The sequence below is a fragment of the Mauremys mutica genome, chromosome 6 (genome assembly GCF_020497125.1).
Source record: "Mauremys mutica isolate MM-2020 ecotype Southern chromosome 6, ASM2049712v1, whole genome shotgun sequence".
In the NCBI taxonomy this organism is placed as follows: Eukaryota; Metazoa; Chordata; order Testudines; family Geoemydidae; genus Mauremys; species Mauremys mutica.
The window spans coordinates 851,426-869,462 of record NC_059077.1 but is presented as its reverse complement, the minus strand read 5'-3'; the positions used below and the strand labels follow the sequence as shown (position 1 = coordinate 869,462).

The window sequence follows — 18,037 nt, the reverse complement described above, 5'->3', positions numbered from 1 at the left end:
GCCCTCTGGCACAGTAGCTGATTCCAAGGAGCAGTTGCAAACTTCTGTTAGCAGATCAACCACTTCATTCGTAATTTCCTGCAGAACTCAGGGCTGTGCCATCTGAGCCGGGGCACCTGTTGCTCTTTGATTTATCAATTTCTTCTGATATCCCCACCTCCGATACCTCGGTCTCTGGAAACACCTCATCCTTCTTACCAGAAAAGAGCAGGTCCAGAGCAGGAATCACCCCAACAGACATGAAAAGAAATCATGTCGCTTCTCAGCAATAGCCTTATTTTCCATGATTGCTCCCTGCATGCCCTGTTGATCCAGCAGACCAGCTGGTTCGCTCACAGGCTTGCTGCTTCACATCTACTCCAAGAATCTCTTGTTCTTATGTCTCTGGTTCTTTTTTCTACTAATTCACCTTAGCCTCCCAATTCCGTCACACTTGTTCCCTGCTGTCCCCCGGCTCCTGTGTCCTGGCCTCTCTCGGGCTGTTTCCTTGGCTCCAGTAACCCGGAACCTGCCATTAACCAGGCGGCTCATGCGTCCACGCCATTGGGCATCTTGCACATTTATTACAGCAACCTCCATGTGGAGTTTAAGGGTTTTCATTTCCTCATCTGATCAATCCCCCCATTTGCTGGAGATTCCCCCTGTCTGAAGTTCAGGGTCCCGGTCAGTCGCTGGTGCCTTTCCTCCCCCAAGGACACTGAAGTTAACTGCACTGCGGCTCCTACCACTTCGCAGAACACGCCTCTGGCCTGGCCACAGCAGTGTCTCACCAGTGCCGTAAGCTGGGGTGGATTGACAGGAGGGGACTGAACACTCCCTCCCACTGCGAATTGCAGGGCAGAGCAGACAGCCACACACCCCACCTGTGGGGGAGACAACCCGTGGGGAGATGGGCACCCACAATGTGCTCCGCTGCTCAAACGGTGCCAGCGGGGTGAACTCCCTGACACGTGCTCGTGGCGAGCTCTCCGCTCGGCAGCAGCTCTGAGGCACTCTGCTCATCGGGGAGACGAGGGCATCCTGGCGGGGAGGCTGTGGCCATGGTCGGTGATGGGGGAAGGGTGATAAGCTCTGAACGCTGACTCGTGGGGGCTCATCCCCTGATGGAACTCCAGAGAAATCCAGGCATTAATTTGGCCCATTATCTCTGTGGGTGGCCGAGTCATGGTGCGGTGTTGCTCATGGCCCCGGTTGTTGGTGGTAGCTGTAGTCACATTGGGTCTTGAAGGGGCAGTAGGTGTGTTGTGTCTGGTGACGGCTAGCGTTTGCTTTGTTGCTTGGTAGTTTTGGTCCCGGGCTTTCTGCAGGAATGGTAGTCAGGTTTGTGTGCAACTTCATCTTTTGACTGGGTGCGCGTTTCCTTGCTTTTGCATAAGATGGCTGCTCGACTGTCCTGGTTAATATCAGGAGACAAAGCCCAAGGTGCTTTGTGGGAGCTGAACGTTCTGGTCACCACTGAGACAAAACGCCCCCTGAAATCTCATTGGTGGAGGTTTTCCGGAATGAGAGACAGCTCAACGGAACCAGGGGAAGCTTTCACAAAGGCCTCTTTCCCTTGACCCCCATCACTGCCAGCCCTGGTGGAGACCCAGAGAGGGTCCCTGCTCTGTGACCTCTCTGCCAAGCCTTGCACCCGCCAGGATTTCCAACTGGAGCCGGTTCTGGAGGGCATGAATCAGCTTTTCACAGCTTGTTAAAAATCTTGATCCTACCTCTTGTTTTCATGCCTTTCACATCAGGAAATGAGTTTTACAACTTTTCCAGTGGGACACAGCTGGTGGCCAGGGTCATAAAGCTGAACTTTATAAATGTCTCCTGGTGGGACTGAGAGGAGACATTAAACAGGCGAGAGAGAGAGAAGGAGCAAAGCACAGAGACGGGGAGAGAGGAGCTGGGGAACTTCATTGGGATTAAGAAGAGTCGAGGCATGACTGCCGCAATGGCCAGGAAGGTGCAGAAGGTTGCCCGTGTCTGGGGCAGGATCTGCCTGCTGGTCTCTTTCCTCCTCCAGCTCCAGGGAGCCCAGGCAAAATGTTATTTCCAGGCGCAAGGTAAGGCAGCTGTGGAGACTAAAGCTGGGATGTGCAGGTGCTGGGTGAGGCCTTCAGCTTTTTCTTGGGGTTGTCAGGGCAGTGGGAGTGCTGGGCTCCCAGGCTGCAAAGCAATAAACAAATTGGGCTGAGCCCTGGGAGTGTGATTACAGGCCAGTGATGACTGCAAAGCAGCCCATAAACCACCAAGTAGCTCCTCTGGGCCCTGGCTGAGAACCGGCCTGCTGGGTCAGGGCTGAGCTGCTGCCAAGAGCCAGCCAGGGGCAAGGAAGGTGGCCAAGGTAGAATCATAGAATATCAGGGTTGGAAGGGACCTCAGAAGATCATCCAGTCCAACCCTCTGCTCAAAGCAGGACCAATCCCCAGATAGATTTTTTGCCCCAGATCCTTAAGTGGCCCCCTCAAGGATTGAACTCACAACCCTGCGTTTAGCAGGCCAACGCTCAGAGGTCACAGCTCCCTGCAGGTGGACACGGGCGCTGGTGCCTTGCCGACGGGCACAGCCGTTAGTGAGCAGGAGTGACACATGTCTGCATCAGGCCCAGGCCTCATTGTGCTCACAGCACAGGAGAAAGTGGCACAGAGACTTGCCATGAACACAAACCCGTGGAAACGTGTCTGCTCTCCGGCCCCGGCCACAGCTGCAGGGGCTTCCCGGTCTGGTAATGGAGCTGGGGTTACTGGCTGTCTTCAGCATCATAGGGCTGGTGGGGGGGCCCTGGGGTCGCTCCCCCAGCCCGTTTGTCATATTGAGGCAGGCAGGGGGGGCTTGGGGTCACTCCCCCACCCCCTTTCTCACATCGGGGGGAGGCGGGGGGCCCTGGGGTCACTCCCCCAGATCCTTTCTCACATCGGGGGGAGGCAGTGGGGCCCTGGGGTCGCTCCCCCAGACCCTTTCTCATGTCAGAGGGAAAGCAGCGGGCCTGGGGGTCCCCAGCCCATTCTTACATGGCAGAGCAGCTGGGGGGGGGCCCTGGGTCATGCTCTGGGCGGGCAGGGTCACGTGCGCTCACTAGGGCCCATTTCCTTGCAGCTCCCTGTCACTACGAGGGGAAGCAGTTCACCCTGGGGGAGTCCTGGCTCAGCACCACCTGCCTGCTCTGTACCTGCCTCCACCCCGTCGGCGTGGGCTGCTGCGAGATGTAAGTGGGGACGTGCCAGGGCAGGGGCGCCACTGCAGTCAGTTCTATTGGGGTTGCTGCAGAAGCACAGGTCAGGGATCAGCCCCCGGTAGCGGGTGCCGCGCATGTGGAGCGAGCGCCAGTCTGTGCATGTGACAAGCAAACAGGCCACACTGCGGTGCAAGCCGGAGCGTCAGCACCCGGCACCCAGCCTGCACGAGGGGTTGCAGGGCCGTGTTGGGAGCTGCAGGCAATGGAAATGGCATCGCCCTTGTGCTGCCACAGCTGCACCCCACTTGCGCTGGGAGGCGCAGCCAGAGGCCGGGGGAGGTCAGACCAGGGAATCGTGGGGCTGGGCTGAGGGCTGGGGCAGTTCATGGAGGTGGCTGGGGAGAGGTCTGGGGGAAGTATCACTGGCACAGGTCCTGAGAGAGGCTGTCCTGTGGGGCAGCCGGGGGGCGCAGGAGCTGGGCTAGGCCGTGGCCAGGCCTGGGGGAGGGAAGCATTTCCCATTCAGTAGACTGCACTTAGGAGCCACCTGGCCCGGCCTGCGATCCCTCCTGATGCCCCGTAGGGTCTGGCTTTCCAGGCAGCGTCCCCCCTTCCCGCAGGATGGCTGCGGACAAAGCACCCCTCTCCCTTCTCTCCTGTGCAGCACCCAGCACCCCATCGATTTTCCAGACTGGTGCATGGCCCACTATGACTCGCAGACCTGCCAGATTTCGGTGGTGCAGAAAGCCAACCCCAGCCTGCCGTGTGTGAACAGCATGGAGCGCGAGTGGGGCTCGGCCGGCACCCCGGAGCCAATGATCAACAAGGTGCTAGAGATGCCGCTGAGCAGGTAGAGGTGGGGACATGCCTCCTCCACCCCCCGTCCAGCATGAACCGCCACTGCCCCCGACAGCACATTTCTTGCATGTTCTGTCCCTGCACCACGTGCCGTGAGACGCCGCTGCAGCCACCTTCCAGGGAAACCACTAGCCGCCCAGTACTGGAATAACTAACTTAATATTTACAACCTAGCGCTGCTCTGCCCCGGCTTCGCCTTAGCCTTCAGCTTCCTGAACCAAACCAGGGCTCCCCCCTGCACCCCAGTGCTCCACACACACTAAGGGAGGTCCCGGCCCGGGGGGGCACACTGGGGGCAGTGGACAAGCCCCCTGCTTCCTTTCTCAAACCCCACTGAGGAAAGCCCCTGGAGCGGGAGTCCCAGCTGAGGATGGGGGGCTGGGAAGCAGGCGGTGCGTGTCTGAGTGCCCTGGGTCTGTGGCCTCAGCCAGTGCAGGACCCTCGGTGCTCTGTTGGCACCAAGCAGGGCAGGGAGGAGTCCGTGATGCCTTCCTGGGGTCTGGGCTGGGCAGCCGAGCTGGGCTCTCTCCAGGCAGGCAGCCCCGCATGGACCAGGCAGGCAGATTTCTGGCTACTGGGAGGCAGAGAGCCGCTTTTCTAGAGAGGATCGAACTGGCACAGCCCTGTGGCAGCCCTCTGCCCTCCCTGCATCACCCAGGAACTGCCCCCTGGGCCTCCCCCTACCGTGGCCAGCATCCCAGTGTGGGGCAGGGCCAGGGCCAGCAAGGGCCCTTTGCACTTACACGCCCTGCTTGCGAAGACCCGACCCAGTCACTGCACTTTCCCTGCCGGCCCTTTGCCTTGGGGTGAAATGGGTGAGGCTCTGTCCTGCCTTTGGGTGTGGGGGCAAAAGCCTCTTCTGGAACCACTGCAGCCCCTGCACCCACAGCTCCCTGGGGCGGAAGGAGCCCGCCTGCCCCACGTGCCGCCCCCCAGCCTGGTGATGCAGCAGAGCCCTGCCCGGAGGCAGTGGTGTGCTGGGGGCACGGGGTGAACCAGGCCATGCCTCAGGCAGCGCAGAGTCTGACCGCCCTGGGCGAGACCTGGCAGATGGGAAGTGTGAGCGCCCAGGAGCCCTGCTGGGGCTCAGCGAGCTGAAGTGACCCCAGCACCGGCTGTGAGCTGGCTGCCCCGGCAGCCTGGCCCAGCCAGCACCGCATCTCTGTTTTGCAGAACCTTGTGTAGATGTTTCTGTTCTTGCAATAAAAGTATCAATTAAATCCCAGGAGGGCTCTGGCCAGTGACTGTCTGGGGGAGGGGGGCAGCGCCCAGTAGCGGGAAAGGGCCCCATATCACACCCCCTGCACAGAACACATGCTGTCCCTCACAGGGGACAGGCCAGGCCACACTCAGCAACTGGGCTGTTTGCTCAGAGCCAGGGTGGGACGTGGCAGGAACGGTCTCTGGGACAGCAAGGAAACATCCTGCCACCAGGCAGGGGCAGTTACAGGGACCCCCTCCCCCCAGCACACAGCAGAGTTAGGGCAGTTACAGGGATCCCACCCCAGGGCTGTTACAGAGACCCACCCCCCTTCCCCGCACAGGGCAGAGTTAGGGCTGTTACAGGAAAAACACACACACATACACACACCAGAGCCTGGGCTGCTGTAAGGACCCAGGAACGCTGTGGGCTGGGCACTCAGGTGTTTATTACTTTGCACACAGAGCAGACACTTTATCGGGCTGCCGGGGAAAGAACTCAGGAGCCTGGAGGGGTCGGGCCTGGCCCCGGTCAATCCAGCACTTGGAGCACAGCGCTGGAGTGACGCTGCTGCCTGCCCTGCGGGAGGGGCTCTCCCTGGGCGCAGGTCGATGGGACCCAGTGCTGTCAGCACCCGGGGGCAGGTCGGTGTGACAGCAGTGCTGGGGGGGGGGGGGGCAAGTTCACTCCTGGAGCAATGGAGTTACACTGACGTCTTTGCCTGGCCCAGCCCAGGTGCAGGGAGAGAAGAGGGAGCACTCATCCGCCCCAGGGAGAGCAGGGCCAAGAACCCAGCCTCCAGGCCAGGATCTCCTTGCTCCCAGCTCAGGTGGGGATGGCAGCCTGCCTCCCCCTTGGTCGGAGGTCCTGGAGCAGCAGCGTCACCCTGCCCTCTCCCGCGGGAAGCCAGCCACGTGCAGGAGCCCAGCTGGGGCGTGCAGGGCACCTGCCTCCCCTCTGCTGGGGGTGTCCCAGGCAGGGGGCTGCTGCGGGGCTGACTCTACCAGAGGGGACTGCAGTTCCCAGGCGGGATGGAGACGCCCCAGGGCAGTCACAGGCTGGAGGGGTGTCGCTCCCAGCTGGGGGCAGGGGCACTGGACATGCGGGGGGGAGACCCCAGTGGGAATGGGCGTGGGCTTCCCAGGAGACTGGCGCGGGTAGTCACTGGAAGGGCGACCTTCGCCCTTCCCTGGGCTGGGCACGAGCCCCACACTGGGGAGAAAGCCGCCAGGCCGCCCTGACAGAGAGCACTGGGGTTCCTGTGCACGCCCAGGCGACGTGGCTCAGGAAGGAGAAGCCAGCTAGTGCTGGGCACAGAGTGGTGTCTCTCACACAGGCAGGGCTGCACAGCCGGCACAGGGCCTGGTGCAAGATTCAGAGTGGGCCTGTGCCCCGCCACTCGGCAGCCGCCACCCGCAGCCTCCCACCTCGGTCCTGCCCCAGCTCAGATAGTGATGGAGTTTGTGCTGGAGAACTGGGACACGTAGGAGGCCAGGACAGGATTGGTCGGCAGGACTTTGATGGGCAGGTCCCAGCTGAAGGTATCCACTTCGATTTGCTCCACCCCAGTCCAGGTGATGGTTTCCGACTGGTTCTCAGGGACCGTGTGGGCCTCCCCCGACTCTCGGGAGGTCACGAACTCGAAGTGCAGCCTCCACTTCAGAGACACTGCGGGTGAAAGGAGGGTCAGAGGCTGCGCGTGCAACGGCACCTGGATGGCAGGGGGTCCCCGCTCCGCAGCCACATTAGCACTGGCCAGCTTGGCGAAGGGGTCCCCCTTTCTTGCAGGAGGGCAGCGACCCCCTGGCACAGCTGCCTCCTCTCTGGCGCCCGGCTCTGACGGGGCTATGCCAGCACAGAGCAGAGCAGCAGTCTGAGCTGGCAGGGGCAGGAGCCTTCAGGGATGGCAGTGGGGCGATGCCCACCCCCCAGTGAGTGCCAGCAGCTCCCTCCCCGGGCACTCACCAATGTTGGTGGTGAAGCCGGGCGTGGAGCTCAGCGGGACGGGGAGGCTGAAGCTGCACCTGGCCGTATGCAGACAGGATTCCTGGTGGCGGGCGTGTGTGCTGTAGGAGACGGGCTGCCCGTGCCGCCGCTGGAACTCCTCCTGGATACTCTCCTCTGTCTGCAGGCTCACCGAGTACTGGGGAGCAGGGCACACACATGAGGGAGGGCAGAGCCCTGGCTTTCAGACACCACTGCGAGATCCCAGCTGAGAGCTGTGCAGAAGGCTCGGGGGGAGGGGGGGGGCTAGCTCTGAATAACTCGCAGCTCCCCCCCCAACCAAACTCACCAGGAAGCCCAAGGCAGGACCCTGGACTGCCCAGAAGCACCCAAAGCAGCCCAGTGTCTGCACCACTGCTGCTAGCCCCCCTGCCCCCATCCACCCCTGGCTGGACAATGGGACGGGCTGCCTGGCCGGGAAGCAGGAGCCGCACTCACCTGCAGACAGGGGATGTCCCCTTCCGAGAAGTTAAAGGTCCCGAGGATGTCTTCTCCAATCTTATAGACAGTCTTAAAGATCCCGAACTTGCCCACCTTGCCCCGGGTGTTGCTGATGTTATACACGTCTGTGGAGACCGAGACAGGCAGATGAGCGAGGGCTGCAGCGACTCCCTGCCTGGAACGAAGCCACAGCCCAGGAGCATGGCTGTGCCCCGGCAGGACAGGACTCCCGCCAAGGACAGCTCCCGGGGAGCATCGGGGACCCCTCAGCACACACACTGCACATGCTGGTTACAACGGGGCCCTGGCTGGCTATGGACAGAGATGCTTTGATCTGTTAGGGCCTTTACGCAGGCAGGGCAGCGAGGGGCAGCTGCCAGAACGTCAGGGCTTCGGGCACACGGTGAGGCTGCTGGACTGGCTGGTAAGAAAGATGTGCAGAGCCGCTGCTGAGGAATCCAGGGAGCTGGGAATGGCAGAGCAGTGGGCCGCAGTGCACACGCCGGCTGGGGACAGGGCAGAGATCGCACAGACCAGGCGCGTGCCGGAAGGGGCGGGGGGGATAGTAAGATCAGGTGGGGAACAACCTACGCAGGCTGCGCCGGGAGGTGGCTGCCATCAGCAGCTCCGTGGCCAGGTCCGCCAGCCGGGAGTCTTTCTTCACCCCCTCCTCCTCCTCCAGGAAGGGGTTCGAGGGGGCAACCACTTCGTCCTGGGGGAACTGATAATCTTTGAGCCCTGGGGAGAGAGCACAGAAAGGGTCACAACCTGGCAGTGGGCTGGGCGCGCCCTGCCGGGAGAGGGCCACAGCAGGCCTTACCGTGCAGCACCAGCACCCTGAAGGGCACACGCAGCAGCTTGATGGGAGAGTTCACCCGCTGGCAGCCGATGGTCAGCTTGTACACGTACTTCACCGACTGCCCCCGGAAGGAGGGCGGCCCGTCCACAGGCAGCGTCTCGCAGTACGAGTCTGAAACAAGAGGGGCAGGGCTCACTGTCCGTGGGTCAGGGCGGCTCCAGGCACCAGCGCAGCCTGGGGCGTTAAGCCGCGGGGGGTGGGCTGCCAGTAGCTCTGAGGGCGGCAGTCAGGCAGCCTTCGGCGGCGTTTCTGTGGGAGGTCCGCCGGTCCCGCGGTTTTGGCAGCAATTCGGCGGTGAGCACGCCGAAGGCGCGGGACCGGCAGATCACCCGCAGAAATGCTGCCAAAGGCACCATGACGGCCGTGCTTGGGGCCGCAAAAGACATAGAGCCGCCCCTGCCATGGGTCTTACAATGGAAAGAGTTGAGCAATCTTAGCTGTGGGTGCCACTGCCAGCTTTGCCTATACTCCCTGCAACACTGCCATAGTCTCCCTCACAGAACACCTGAGCCTCACGAGCATGAGGGAATGATCCTTACAGCGCCCCCACCTGGGAGACAGGGATGGACGATCTCCCCCATTTCACAGGTGGGGAACCGATGCGTAGTGGGGTTAGGTGAATTGGTGGTAATGGGAGACTAACTACCCAGACATCTGTAGGAAAAGTAACACAGCAAATCCCAACATTCCCAGGAAGCTCTTGGAATGCACTGGGGACAACTTTCTGTGTCAGAGAGCGGAGGGAGTAACCAGGGGGACAGCCGTTTTAGACTCATTCTGACCACAGGGAGGAACTGGCTGTGAATCTGAAGGTGGAAAGCAACTGGGACCAGGGAAAGAAAGGGACCAGGACATGATGAATTCATGGTTCTAAGGAAAGGAAGCAGTGAGAGCAGCAGAATCAGGACAATGAATTTCACAAAAGCCGACCCAGAGAACAGGTAGGTAAGGTCTTTGGGAAGAAACCAAAGGAGTTCAGGACAGCTGGCAGTTCCTCAAGGAGACAACAGTAAATGCACAACTGCAAATTAGCCCAATGCGAAGGAAACGTAGAAGAATAGTAAGAGGCCAATAGAACTTCACCGGCAGTTCTTTAATGACTTGAAACTCAGAAAGGAATCCTACAGGAAGAGGGAACGTGGGTGAATTGCTAAGGAGGGGTACAAAGAACAGCACAAGCTTCCAGGGACAAAATCAGGAAGGCTGAGGAATAAAATGAGTTACACCTGCTCCTTACAGGATTTCGACTCTCCGGGATCCAGGCGCAAGTCACAAAAGAGAATCTTTGGGGGTGTGGACAGGATGCACTGACCTCGCTCTCCTGAAAGGTAAAGAACAACAACTGCTGCACAGGACCAGAGCACCAGGCACAACCAGCCCAGTGTCCCCCTTCCCTGCTATGTCCCTCCCACACAGCATGCAGGGCAGGAGGCATACTTGCCCAGGGAGGTGACTGCTAGAGCATCTGATCTGCCCTGGAGCCACAGGCCTGACAGCTCCGAGAGTTTAATCCTAGCTGGGGTCACTGCTTTTCCGAGTCTCACTGTTTGGGGCCGAAGGCTCCTGCAGCAGAAGCTCTGTGGGGTGATGATACAAGGTGGGAAATAGGGATTCTCTGCCCTGGCTCTCGGCATGCTACAGAGCAGCCCCCTGAGCTCTCTCAGTACCAGTCATTGTTTTATCTCTCCTCAGTCTCTTACTCCGAGTCCCTGCCACATCCCCTCACACGGGCACCCCCCTCCGCCCCACACCGAGGCCTGGCATAACAGAGGCCAGGCCAGCACGCACCTCTGTTGGGGACAAACACTGTCTCGTTCGCAGCCTGTACATCGTGCTTGCTGTCATCCGAGGGAGGCAACGCCACCCGGCTCTCGCTGGAATGAAACTGGCAGTGAATCTGGGCGCTGGCCCACGCCAGCATCTCACTGGGTGCAGAGGAGAAGAGACAAGCAGTGAGACATGGGGGGGGGACACAGCCCAGCAGGCACCAAGGCAGGCAACACACCCAGAGGGAAGGACACAAGGGGAATCATTCTGCTCCTGGTGACATCACATGCCCCGGAACCCCACTCGCTGCACTTCTCCAGCTGCGGGTGCTGAGCCCAGGCACAGGAAAGCACCTAACGTATAAAACCCAAATGGTTTGGGAGATGCCTCTCCCCATGCCATAGGATTCTGCCACAGCTCTGCCCAGCAGACCCCCACACTACAGCCCCCTTAGTCCAGGCGCTGCTGCCAGGGCTCCATTAGACTTTGTCCTAACAGATAACGAGCAACTGATCATAGAACTAAAAGTTAATGGTAGCTTAGGTATAAGTCATCATGACTTGATTACATTTATAATGTGCAAGCAGAATAAAGTCCAGACCTATATACACTTAGGCCAATTTCACAAAGCTGAAAACAATTATAAGCTAAATCAGCTATTGCGAAGAATTGAATCAGAAAAATTTGAGTGATAATTGGGGATCTTTTAAGAACACCTTACTAGAGGCCCCAAAAGCTTCCCATAACTGAGGAAGACCACACTGATTAAAAAACTGACCTGGTTTAGAGAGGAAGTTAAGGACAGCTATAAAAATTAAATAGTAATATATTACTAATGTAAGAAAGGGAAAGTTGATAGTAATGAATATAAATCAGAAAGTAGGAGTTGTAGAAAACTGACAAGAGAAGCAAAGGGACACAAGGAGACACATCAGGGACGGAGGTCAAGATACCGACCACCCAGCAGTAACGACCGCCCTGAACCTACGAGGAGCTTGGCTTGTTTAGCCTAACCAAAAGAAGGCTGAGGGGGGATATGATTGCTCTTTATAAATATATCAGAGGGATTAATATCAGGGAGGGAGAGGAATTATTTAAGCTTAGCACCAATGTGGACACAAGAACAAATGGATATAAACTGGACACTAGGAAGTTTAGACTTGAAATTAGATGAAGGTTTCTAACCATCAGAGGAGTGAAGTTCTAGAACAGCCTTCCAAGGGGAGTAGTGGGGGCAAAAGACATATCTGGCTTAAGACTAAGCTTGATAAGTTTATGGAGAGGATGGTATGATGGGATAGCCTAATTTTGGCAATTAATCAAGATCAATTGCCAAATTATCAGCAGGTAAGTATGCCCAGTGGTCTGGGATGGGATGGGATCTGAGTTACTACAGAGAATTCTTTGCTGGGTGCTGGCTGGTGAGTCTTGCCCACATACTCAGGGTTTAACTGATCGCCATATTTGGGGTCGGGAAGGAATTTTCCTCCAGGGCAGATTGGCAGAGGCCCTGGAGGTTTTTCGCCTTCCTCTGCAGCATGGGGCACAGGGCACTTGCTGGAGGATTCTCTGCAGCTTGAGGTCTTCAAACCGCAATCTGAGGACTTCAATAACTCAGACATAGGTTAGGGGTTTGTTATAGAAGTGGATGTGTGAGACTCTGTGGCCTGCATTGTGCAGGAGGTCAGACTAGATAGATGATCATAATGGTCCCTTCTGACCTTAAAGTCTATGAGTTTCGAACACATGGTCATTTCTTGTTCTCAAAACACTCCCTTCTGCAGTGACTGACAGGCTGCTGAGGTGGATCTGCCACCCAGGCCCGCTTTTCCTGGAGAGTGGCAGGCTGGAGAAGTAGCACAACCACTACGCTCAGTGCTTTGAGGAGCCTTACACAAGAACGGCCAGACTGGATCAGACCAAAGGTCCATCCAGCCCAGTGTCCTGTGCGCTAACAGTGGCCAATGCCAAGTGCCCCAGAGGGAATGAACAGAACAGGGAATCATCAAGTGACCCATTCCCTGTCACTCATTACCAGCTTCTGGCAATCAGAGACCTAGAGATCCTTAAGAAACAAAGCCCGAGAGCTGTCTTTGCTTTGGTTAGATATCCTTCACTGCTTTTGCACACCTGACCCTGCGGGAGAGTCTACGTTCTGACACACAACTTGGGCATGGATGGTACGGCTGTTGCCTCAGCAGGCTGCTAGCCAGCAGGGCCAGCTTTATGACCTGCGGGGCCCGACTGGACTACTCGGCAGCAGTCTGGGGCTTCAGCAGCACTTCGGCGGTGGGGGGGGTCCGCTCTGGGTTTTCCACGACACCGAAGGACCCCCCGCCGCCGAAATGCTGCCAAAGACCCCTGGAGCAGACCCCCCCGCCGCCAAAATGCCGCTGAAGACCCTCGGAGCGCGGCCCCCTTAGGCACGGGCCCCTCTTCGGCGCGGGGCCTGATTCCGGGGAATCGGGTGAATCGGCTTAAAGCCAGCCCTGCTAGCCAGTATCTCCTGAGTGTCTAACATTCTCTCCCACTTGCAATGGGGGTAACTGCCTTGCTTTGACATTTTTATCATAGTATTTCTTCTGTTTTAGTTGCTTGGCCCATAGCTCTTTGTAAGTACAGCAGAACCTCAATGTTACAAATCCCACAGTATGAACTGGCCAGTCAACCACACACCTCATTTGGAACCAGAAGGACGCAATCAGGCAGCAGCAGAGACAGAAAGAAAGAAAGACAGAAAGAAAGCGAATCCAGCACAGTACTGTGTTAAATATAAACTACTAAAAAATAAAGGGAAAGTTTAAAAAAAGATTTGATAACTAAGGAAACTGTTTCTGTGTTTGTTTCCTTTATATTCAGATGCTTAAAAGCAGCATTTTCCTTCTGCACAGTAAAGTTTCAAAGCTGTATTAAGTCAATGTTCAGTTGTACACTTTTGAAAGAACCAGAACCTTTTGTCCCGAGTTATGAACATTTCAGAGTTATGAACAACCTCCATTCCCGAGGGGTCATAACGCTGAGGCTCTCCTGGACTTGAGGGTGGCAGTCTTTGGCTCAAGACGCTTAGGAGATGAGGGAATTAAGGTTTCTATCCCTCCGTCCACAAGTCTCTAACTGGTGTGTTGGTGATGCTAACAGGCACTGCGAACGCTGGAATCGTCTGCTAGGTCCGGCTCCCTTGACTCACCACAGCTTTTTACCTCTTAATCAAGGCCCTTGCCATCTGCACTAGCTTTTCTGCTAACCCGGCTGACTGTGCATTGCACACTTGAATCGCTCTATCAAGCAGAACAGCCACAACCAGCCATTTGTGAATGGTGAGCTGTGACCAAGTGGGAATATTCTGTAACATTTTAATGAGTCCTCGTTGTGCCTCAGCTTTATTGTGCTGCATTGTTACCCTGTGGGTTGGAAGGGACTGTTTGCTCTCAGAGCAGGTGGGGGGGGGACGGGACACGGGCGGGGGTATCACCAAGCTGTCTGGGCCCAGTCCCCATATCAGTGGAGCATTTGAAAAGATAAAGACAAATCCAATCACTGGGACATTGACACCGAGCAACCAAAGCCCCAGGGGAATCAGGATTTCCCACCTCTCAGCAGGGAGGCTGAGCACCATTCCCCAGCTGGAGAACAAAAGACTGGGGAGGAAGGAGGTGGGAGATCAGATCTGGCAGCTGGGAGGAGCCGGGACTCTCACCTGGAGTCTGACAAACGAGATCAAAGAAAATGGATTCCCTACAACATGGCTGGGCTCTGGGCTGGCCAGACTGGAGGATGCTCCAACCGTCAGTTCTCTGGGCTACCCTAAGGGCTCCCTGTGCTGTGTCCAGGTGACGGACAGACCCGACTGTTCTGGCAGCGCTGGGTGAGTGTCACTGCAGGTGCTGGGCGAGGTGCATTAATCCCTGCGGAGTGGACAGGTCTCTGTCAGTGGGACTCACTGAGCAGAGCTCACGGGGTGAAGCAGAGGGGTTGTAGGCCCAGAGGTCAAGTCTGAGGAGGCGGAGAAGCTGCTTGGCTGACCCTGGAGGAAAAATGAGACCCTTAGGGGGTCTGGCATACTGAGGGGGCTCCTCTTAAAGACCATTCCAAAGGCAGGGCTGTAGCACTGATCCTGTGGATCCGTGATATGAGCTATTCGCTCTTATTATTTCACCTGGCATCCCATGGTGGGCAAACTAGGATTTACCCTGCATTATAGGTTGCGCAGTACCAGCCCCATTTAGAGAAAACGAGAGTGGCAGTTCACCATTAAGTGGCAATCTCTTTCCTGCTTCATTCAGAGAGATTAGTGCCAACCTTGGACCATAAGAACGGCCATACTGGGTCAGACCAAAGGTCCATCTAGCCCAGTATCCTGTCTGCCGACAGTGGCCAATGCCAGGTGCCCCAGAGGGAATGAACAGAACAGGGAATCATCAAGTGATCCAGCCCCTGTCACCCATTCCCAGCTCCTGGCAAACAGAGGCTCGGGACACCATCCCTGCCCAGCTTGGCTAATAGCCACTGATGGACCCATCCTCCATCCTATCTAGTTCTTTTTTGAACACTGTTATAATCTTGGCCTTCACAACGTCCTCTGGCAAGGAGTTCCACGGGTTGACTGTGTGTTGCAAGAAAAAAAACTTCCTTTTGTTTGTTTTAAATCTGCAGCCTGTTAATTTCATTGGGTGACCCCTAGTTGTTGTGTTATGAGGAGTAAATAACACTTCCTTATTTACTTTCTCCACACCAGTCATGATTTTATAGACCTCTATCATATCTCCTCCTTAGTCATCTCTTTTCCAAGCTGAAAAGTCCCAGTCTTATTAATCTCTTCTCTTATGACAGCCATTCCATACCCCTAATCATTTTTGTTTATCTTTTCTGTACCTTTTCCAATTCCAATACAGTATATCTTCTTTGACATAGAGTGACCACATCTGCACGCAGTATTCAGGGTGTGGGCATACCATGGATTTATATAGTGCCAATATGATATTTTCAGTCTTATTAACTATCCCTTTCTGAATGATTCCCAACTTTCCACCCGCTTCTCTGAATGCCGCGGCACACAACCAAACAACTGCCAGTGTTTCTTTTTCAATGTGAGCATAGTTCTGCTAAGTTGTGCTTTCACCCTTGCTTTGGGGGAATCATCTTGCAGGAGGTCAGCCCCAAAACCACGAGCTTGCATCACCCGAGACCTCAGCCCTTTGTTAATTCGAGAGTATTTCTGAACAGGTGCTTCTGACAGTTACACATTTCAACTGCCAAAAACTTTTCTCTCGACACTTGTGGCCACGTCTCTAGGTGGAGCTCTGCGCAGAGCATTCAACTGTGACAAATTTGGGATGAATTTACTCAGAAAAATTAACACTCCTACCGCGGCTGTGGGGCAATGTACATGCAAACTGTATGTGTCCAAGTGTCACACCCTCCCTGGCCCTTCATCCACGGCTCTTATGGTGGTGTGCGAGGTCTCTGGGGGCAGGACCCTGGCTATATGTCTGTGCAGTGCTCAGCACAAAGATGTCCTGATGCCAAGCGGAGCCCCTGGGTGCTCCGGTTATTCTGCTCTCAGTGACTGGGCCACCCCGGGGGAACCAGCCCTTCAGGTTTAAAAGCCAGTTTAGCTTCATTCTTCCTCTGTAACCTCGTGTGCCATTTCAATCACTCCAGACTGGGGGGAGGCTTCATCCCACCCACAGTCAGATCCTTTGCCTAGTTTATTCCCCTTGGCCAAACTGACCTGACCCTGCAGGCCTGGTTACTGAGTCCCAGTTGGGTGGTGCCTGAGCAGCGGGGCCCTGTGGGGTGGGGAAAGCTGTAAAGTGACAAGGCCACAGCATCCCCTCGCGCCACCTTCTCCCAGGACCCCGCCCTGGCCTCCTCTCTGCTCTGGGGGCCAGCCCTGCCCTGGCCAGGCTGGGGCCCACCTCCACTCGGGGCTGGGGGGGGGGGGGGGACCCTGTCTGTGCTGCGGGAGGAGGTGCCAGGGCAGCTGGTACCTGCTGGCGGAGGTGGAGGTGGCGGAGAGCGGGTTGGTGAAGACGATCCCACACTCCAGCATCTCTCCAGCCAGGAAGACGGGCCCGCGGCTCAGCTGGGCCAGAACCTCGATCATGGCTCCGGCTGGGGCCGCCTGTACCTGCAACACGCCACAGACCCGGGCTGAACGGACACGGAGGCGGGGGAGGCGGGGGAGGGGGGGGGAGAACAGCAGAGACCCGAACCCCCACACACACCATGCCCCGGGGGGGGGATCCTGACCCCCCCCAGCCCCCACCCCGAGACACGACCCCCCCCACACCACGCCCAGGGGGGAGCAGAGACCCAAAGCCCACACCGTGCTCTGGGGGAGAAGGAGCCTGAGACCTGACCCCCCCCCACCCCACCCTGAAACCCGAACCTCCCCCACACACACCCCGTCCCAGGGAGGGCAGAGACCCGAACCCCTCCCCCCACACCCACCCACCGCCCCAGCAGAGGGGGGGCAGAGACCCGACTCCCCCCCACACACACCGCCCCGGCGGGGGGGGGGCAGAGACCCGAACCCCCCCACACCCCACCCCGAGACCCGAAACCCCACACACACATCGCGCCCCCGGGTGGGGCAGAGACCCGACCCCCCACACACCCCGAGACCCGAACCACCACTCCTCCCCCCACACCGCCCCGGCGGGGGGGGGCAGAGACCCGAACCCCCGCGGGCAGCCGGGCTGGGAGGGACCCAGGCGTCCGGGCGGCCTTCGGCCAAGACGGCTGCCCGGGCTTCCTGCCGCGGGGCCTCCCGCGAGCCCTGCCCCGGCGGACGCTGCCTGCCCCGCCCGCGGGCCCCGCTCACTCACCGGCGGGACACAGGGACCCTCGGCGGCGGAGACAGCGACCCGGACCCCGTCGGGCTCCGCTCGGGCACCTTCGGCTCCGCCCGGAGAGGCTCGGGCTCCGCTCGGCTCCGTTCGGGAATCTTCGGGCCCGCTCGGAGAGGCTCGGGCGCCACTCGGCTCCGTTCGGGAATCTTCGGCTCCGTCCGGAGAGGCTCGGGCTCCGCTCGGCTCCGTTCGGGAATCTTCGGGCCCGCTCGGAGCGGCTCGGGCGCCACTCGGCTCCGTTCGGGAATCTTCGGCTCAGTTCGGAGAGGCTCGGCCACCGCTCTGCTCCGTTCGGGAACCTTCGGGCCCGCTCGGCCGGGTTCGGCCCCCGCCATTCGGCCCCGCTCGGGAATGTTCGGGCCCGCTCGGACGGGTTCGCAGTCCCATCTCCGCCCCCCGCGCCGGCCGAGCCGGTTGGGCTTCGGGCCGGTTTCCTCCAGTGCCGCCTTCCGGTGCCCGTCGAGCTCGCGGGGCGAGGCGGGTCAGCGCCCGGCGGGCGGGGGTGTTTGCGGACGGGCCGGTGGGGGCGGGGCAGCGAGCCCTCGGGGCGGCCGCCGACGGACGGACAGGTACTGGGGGGGCGGGGTTGCAGACAGACAGACAGACGGGTACCCGGGGGGGGCGGGTTGCAGACAGACAGGCACCGGGCGGACAGACAGGTACGGGGGGGGCGGGTTGCAGACGGACAGGTACCCGGGGGGGGGGGTGACAGACGGACAGGTACCCGGGGGGGGGGGGGGTGACAGACGGACAAGCGCCGGCGGGGCTCGCCGAGCCCGCTGTAGAGGCAGGTGCTGCCCGCGGGGGCCGACGCGCTGAGCTCTGCCCCAGGGCGGCCGGGGCTTTGGATAGGGCCTGGGGCGGGTGTGTGGGGCGGCGGCGGCTGTTAC

The 18,037-nt window shown here is 58.6% G+C and overlaps 2 protein-coding genes across 4 annotated transcripts; one reads left to right on the top strand and one right to left on the bottom strand.

Moving 5' to 3' along the window:
• Nucleotides 1-1,682: 1,682 nt before the first annotated feature.
• LOC123373217 (microseminoprotein, prostate associated) lies at nucleotides 1,683-5,125 on the top strand. Of its 2 annotated transcripts, none has more exons than XM_045022083.1 (3): nucleotides 1,683-2,051; nucleotides 3,085-3,193; nucleotides 3,828-5,125. In XM_045022083.1, exons 1-3 carry the CDS (start codon nucleotides 1,928-1,930, stop codon nucleotides 4,015-4,017), a joined length of 423 nt encoding a protein of 140 aa, XP_044878018.1. In that variant the 5' UTR covers nucleotides 1,683-1,927; the 3' UTR covers nucleotides 4,018-5,125. The 2 variants fall into 2 exon arrangements, with proteins under 2 accessions (XP_044878018.1, XP_044878017.1); XM_045022082.1 differs by lacking the exon at nucleotides 1,683-2,051 and adding an exon at nucleotides 2,516-2,713.
• A 499-nt stretch (nucleotides 5,126-5,624) lies between these two features.
• RGP1 (RGP1 homolog, RAB6A GEF complex partner 1) lies at nucleotides 5,625-17,260 on the bottom strand. Of its 2 annotated transcripts, none has more exons than XM_045022075.1 (9): nucleotides 17,124-17,260; nucleotides 16,284-16,423; nucleotides 10,315-10,451; nucleotides 9,764-9,847; nucleotides 8,488-8,637; nucleotides 8,259-8,405; nucleotides 7,665-7,792; nucleotides 7,188-7,365; nucleotides 5,625-6,890 (listed from the first exon to the last, which is right to left on the bottom strand). In XM_045022075.1, the coding sequence occupies exons 2-9, from the start codon at nucleotides 16,397-16,399 to the stop codon at nucleotides 6,667-6,669; spliced, it is 1,164 nt and encodes a 387-aa protein (XP_044878010.1). In that variant the 5' UTR covers nucleotides 16,400-16,423; nucleotides 17,124-17,260; the 3' UTR covers nucleotides 5,625-6,666. The 2 variants fall into 2 exon arrangements, with proteins under 2 accessions (XP_044878010.1, XP_044878011.1); XM_045022076.1 differs by lacking the exon at nucleotides 17,124-17,260 and adding an exon at nucleotides 13,991-14,317 and having other exon boundaries at nucleotides 16,284-16,420.
• Between the last annotated feature and the right edge of the window lie 777 nt (nucleotides 17,261-18,037).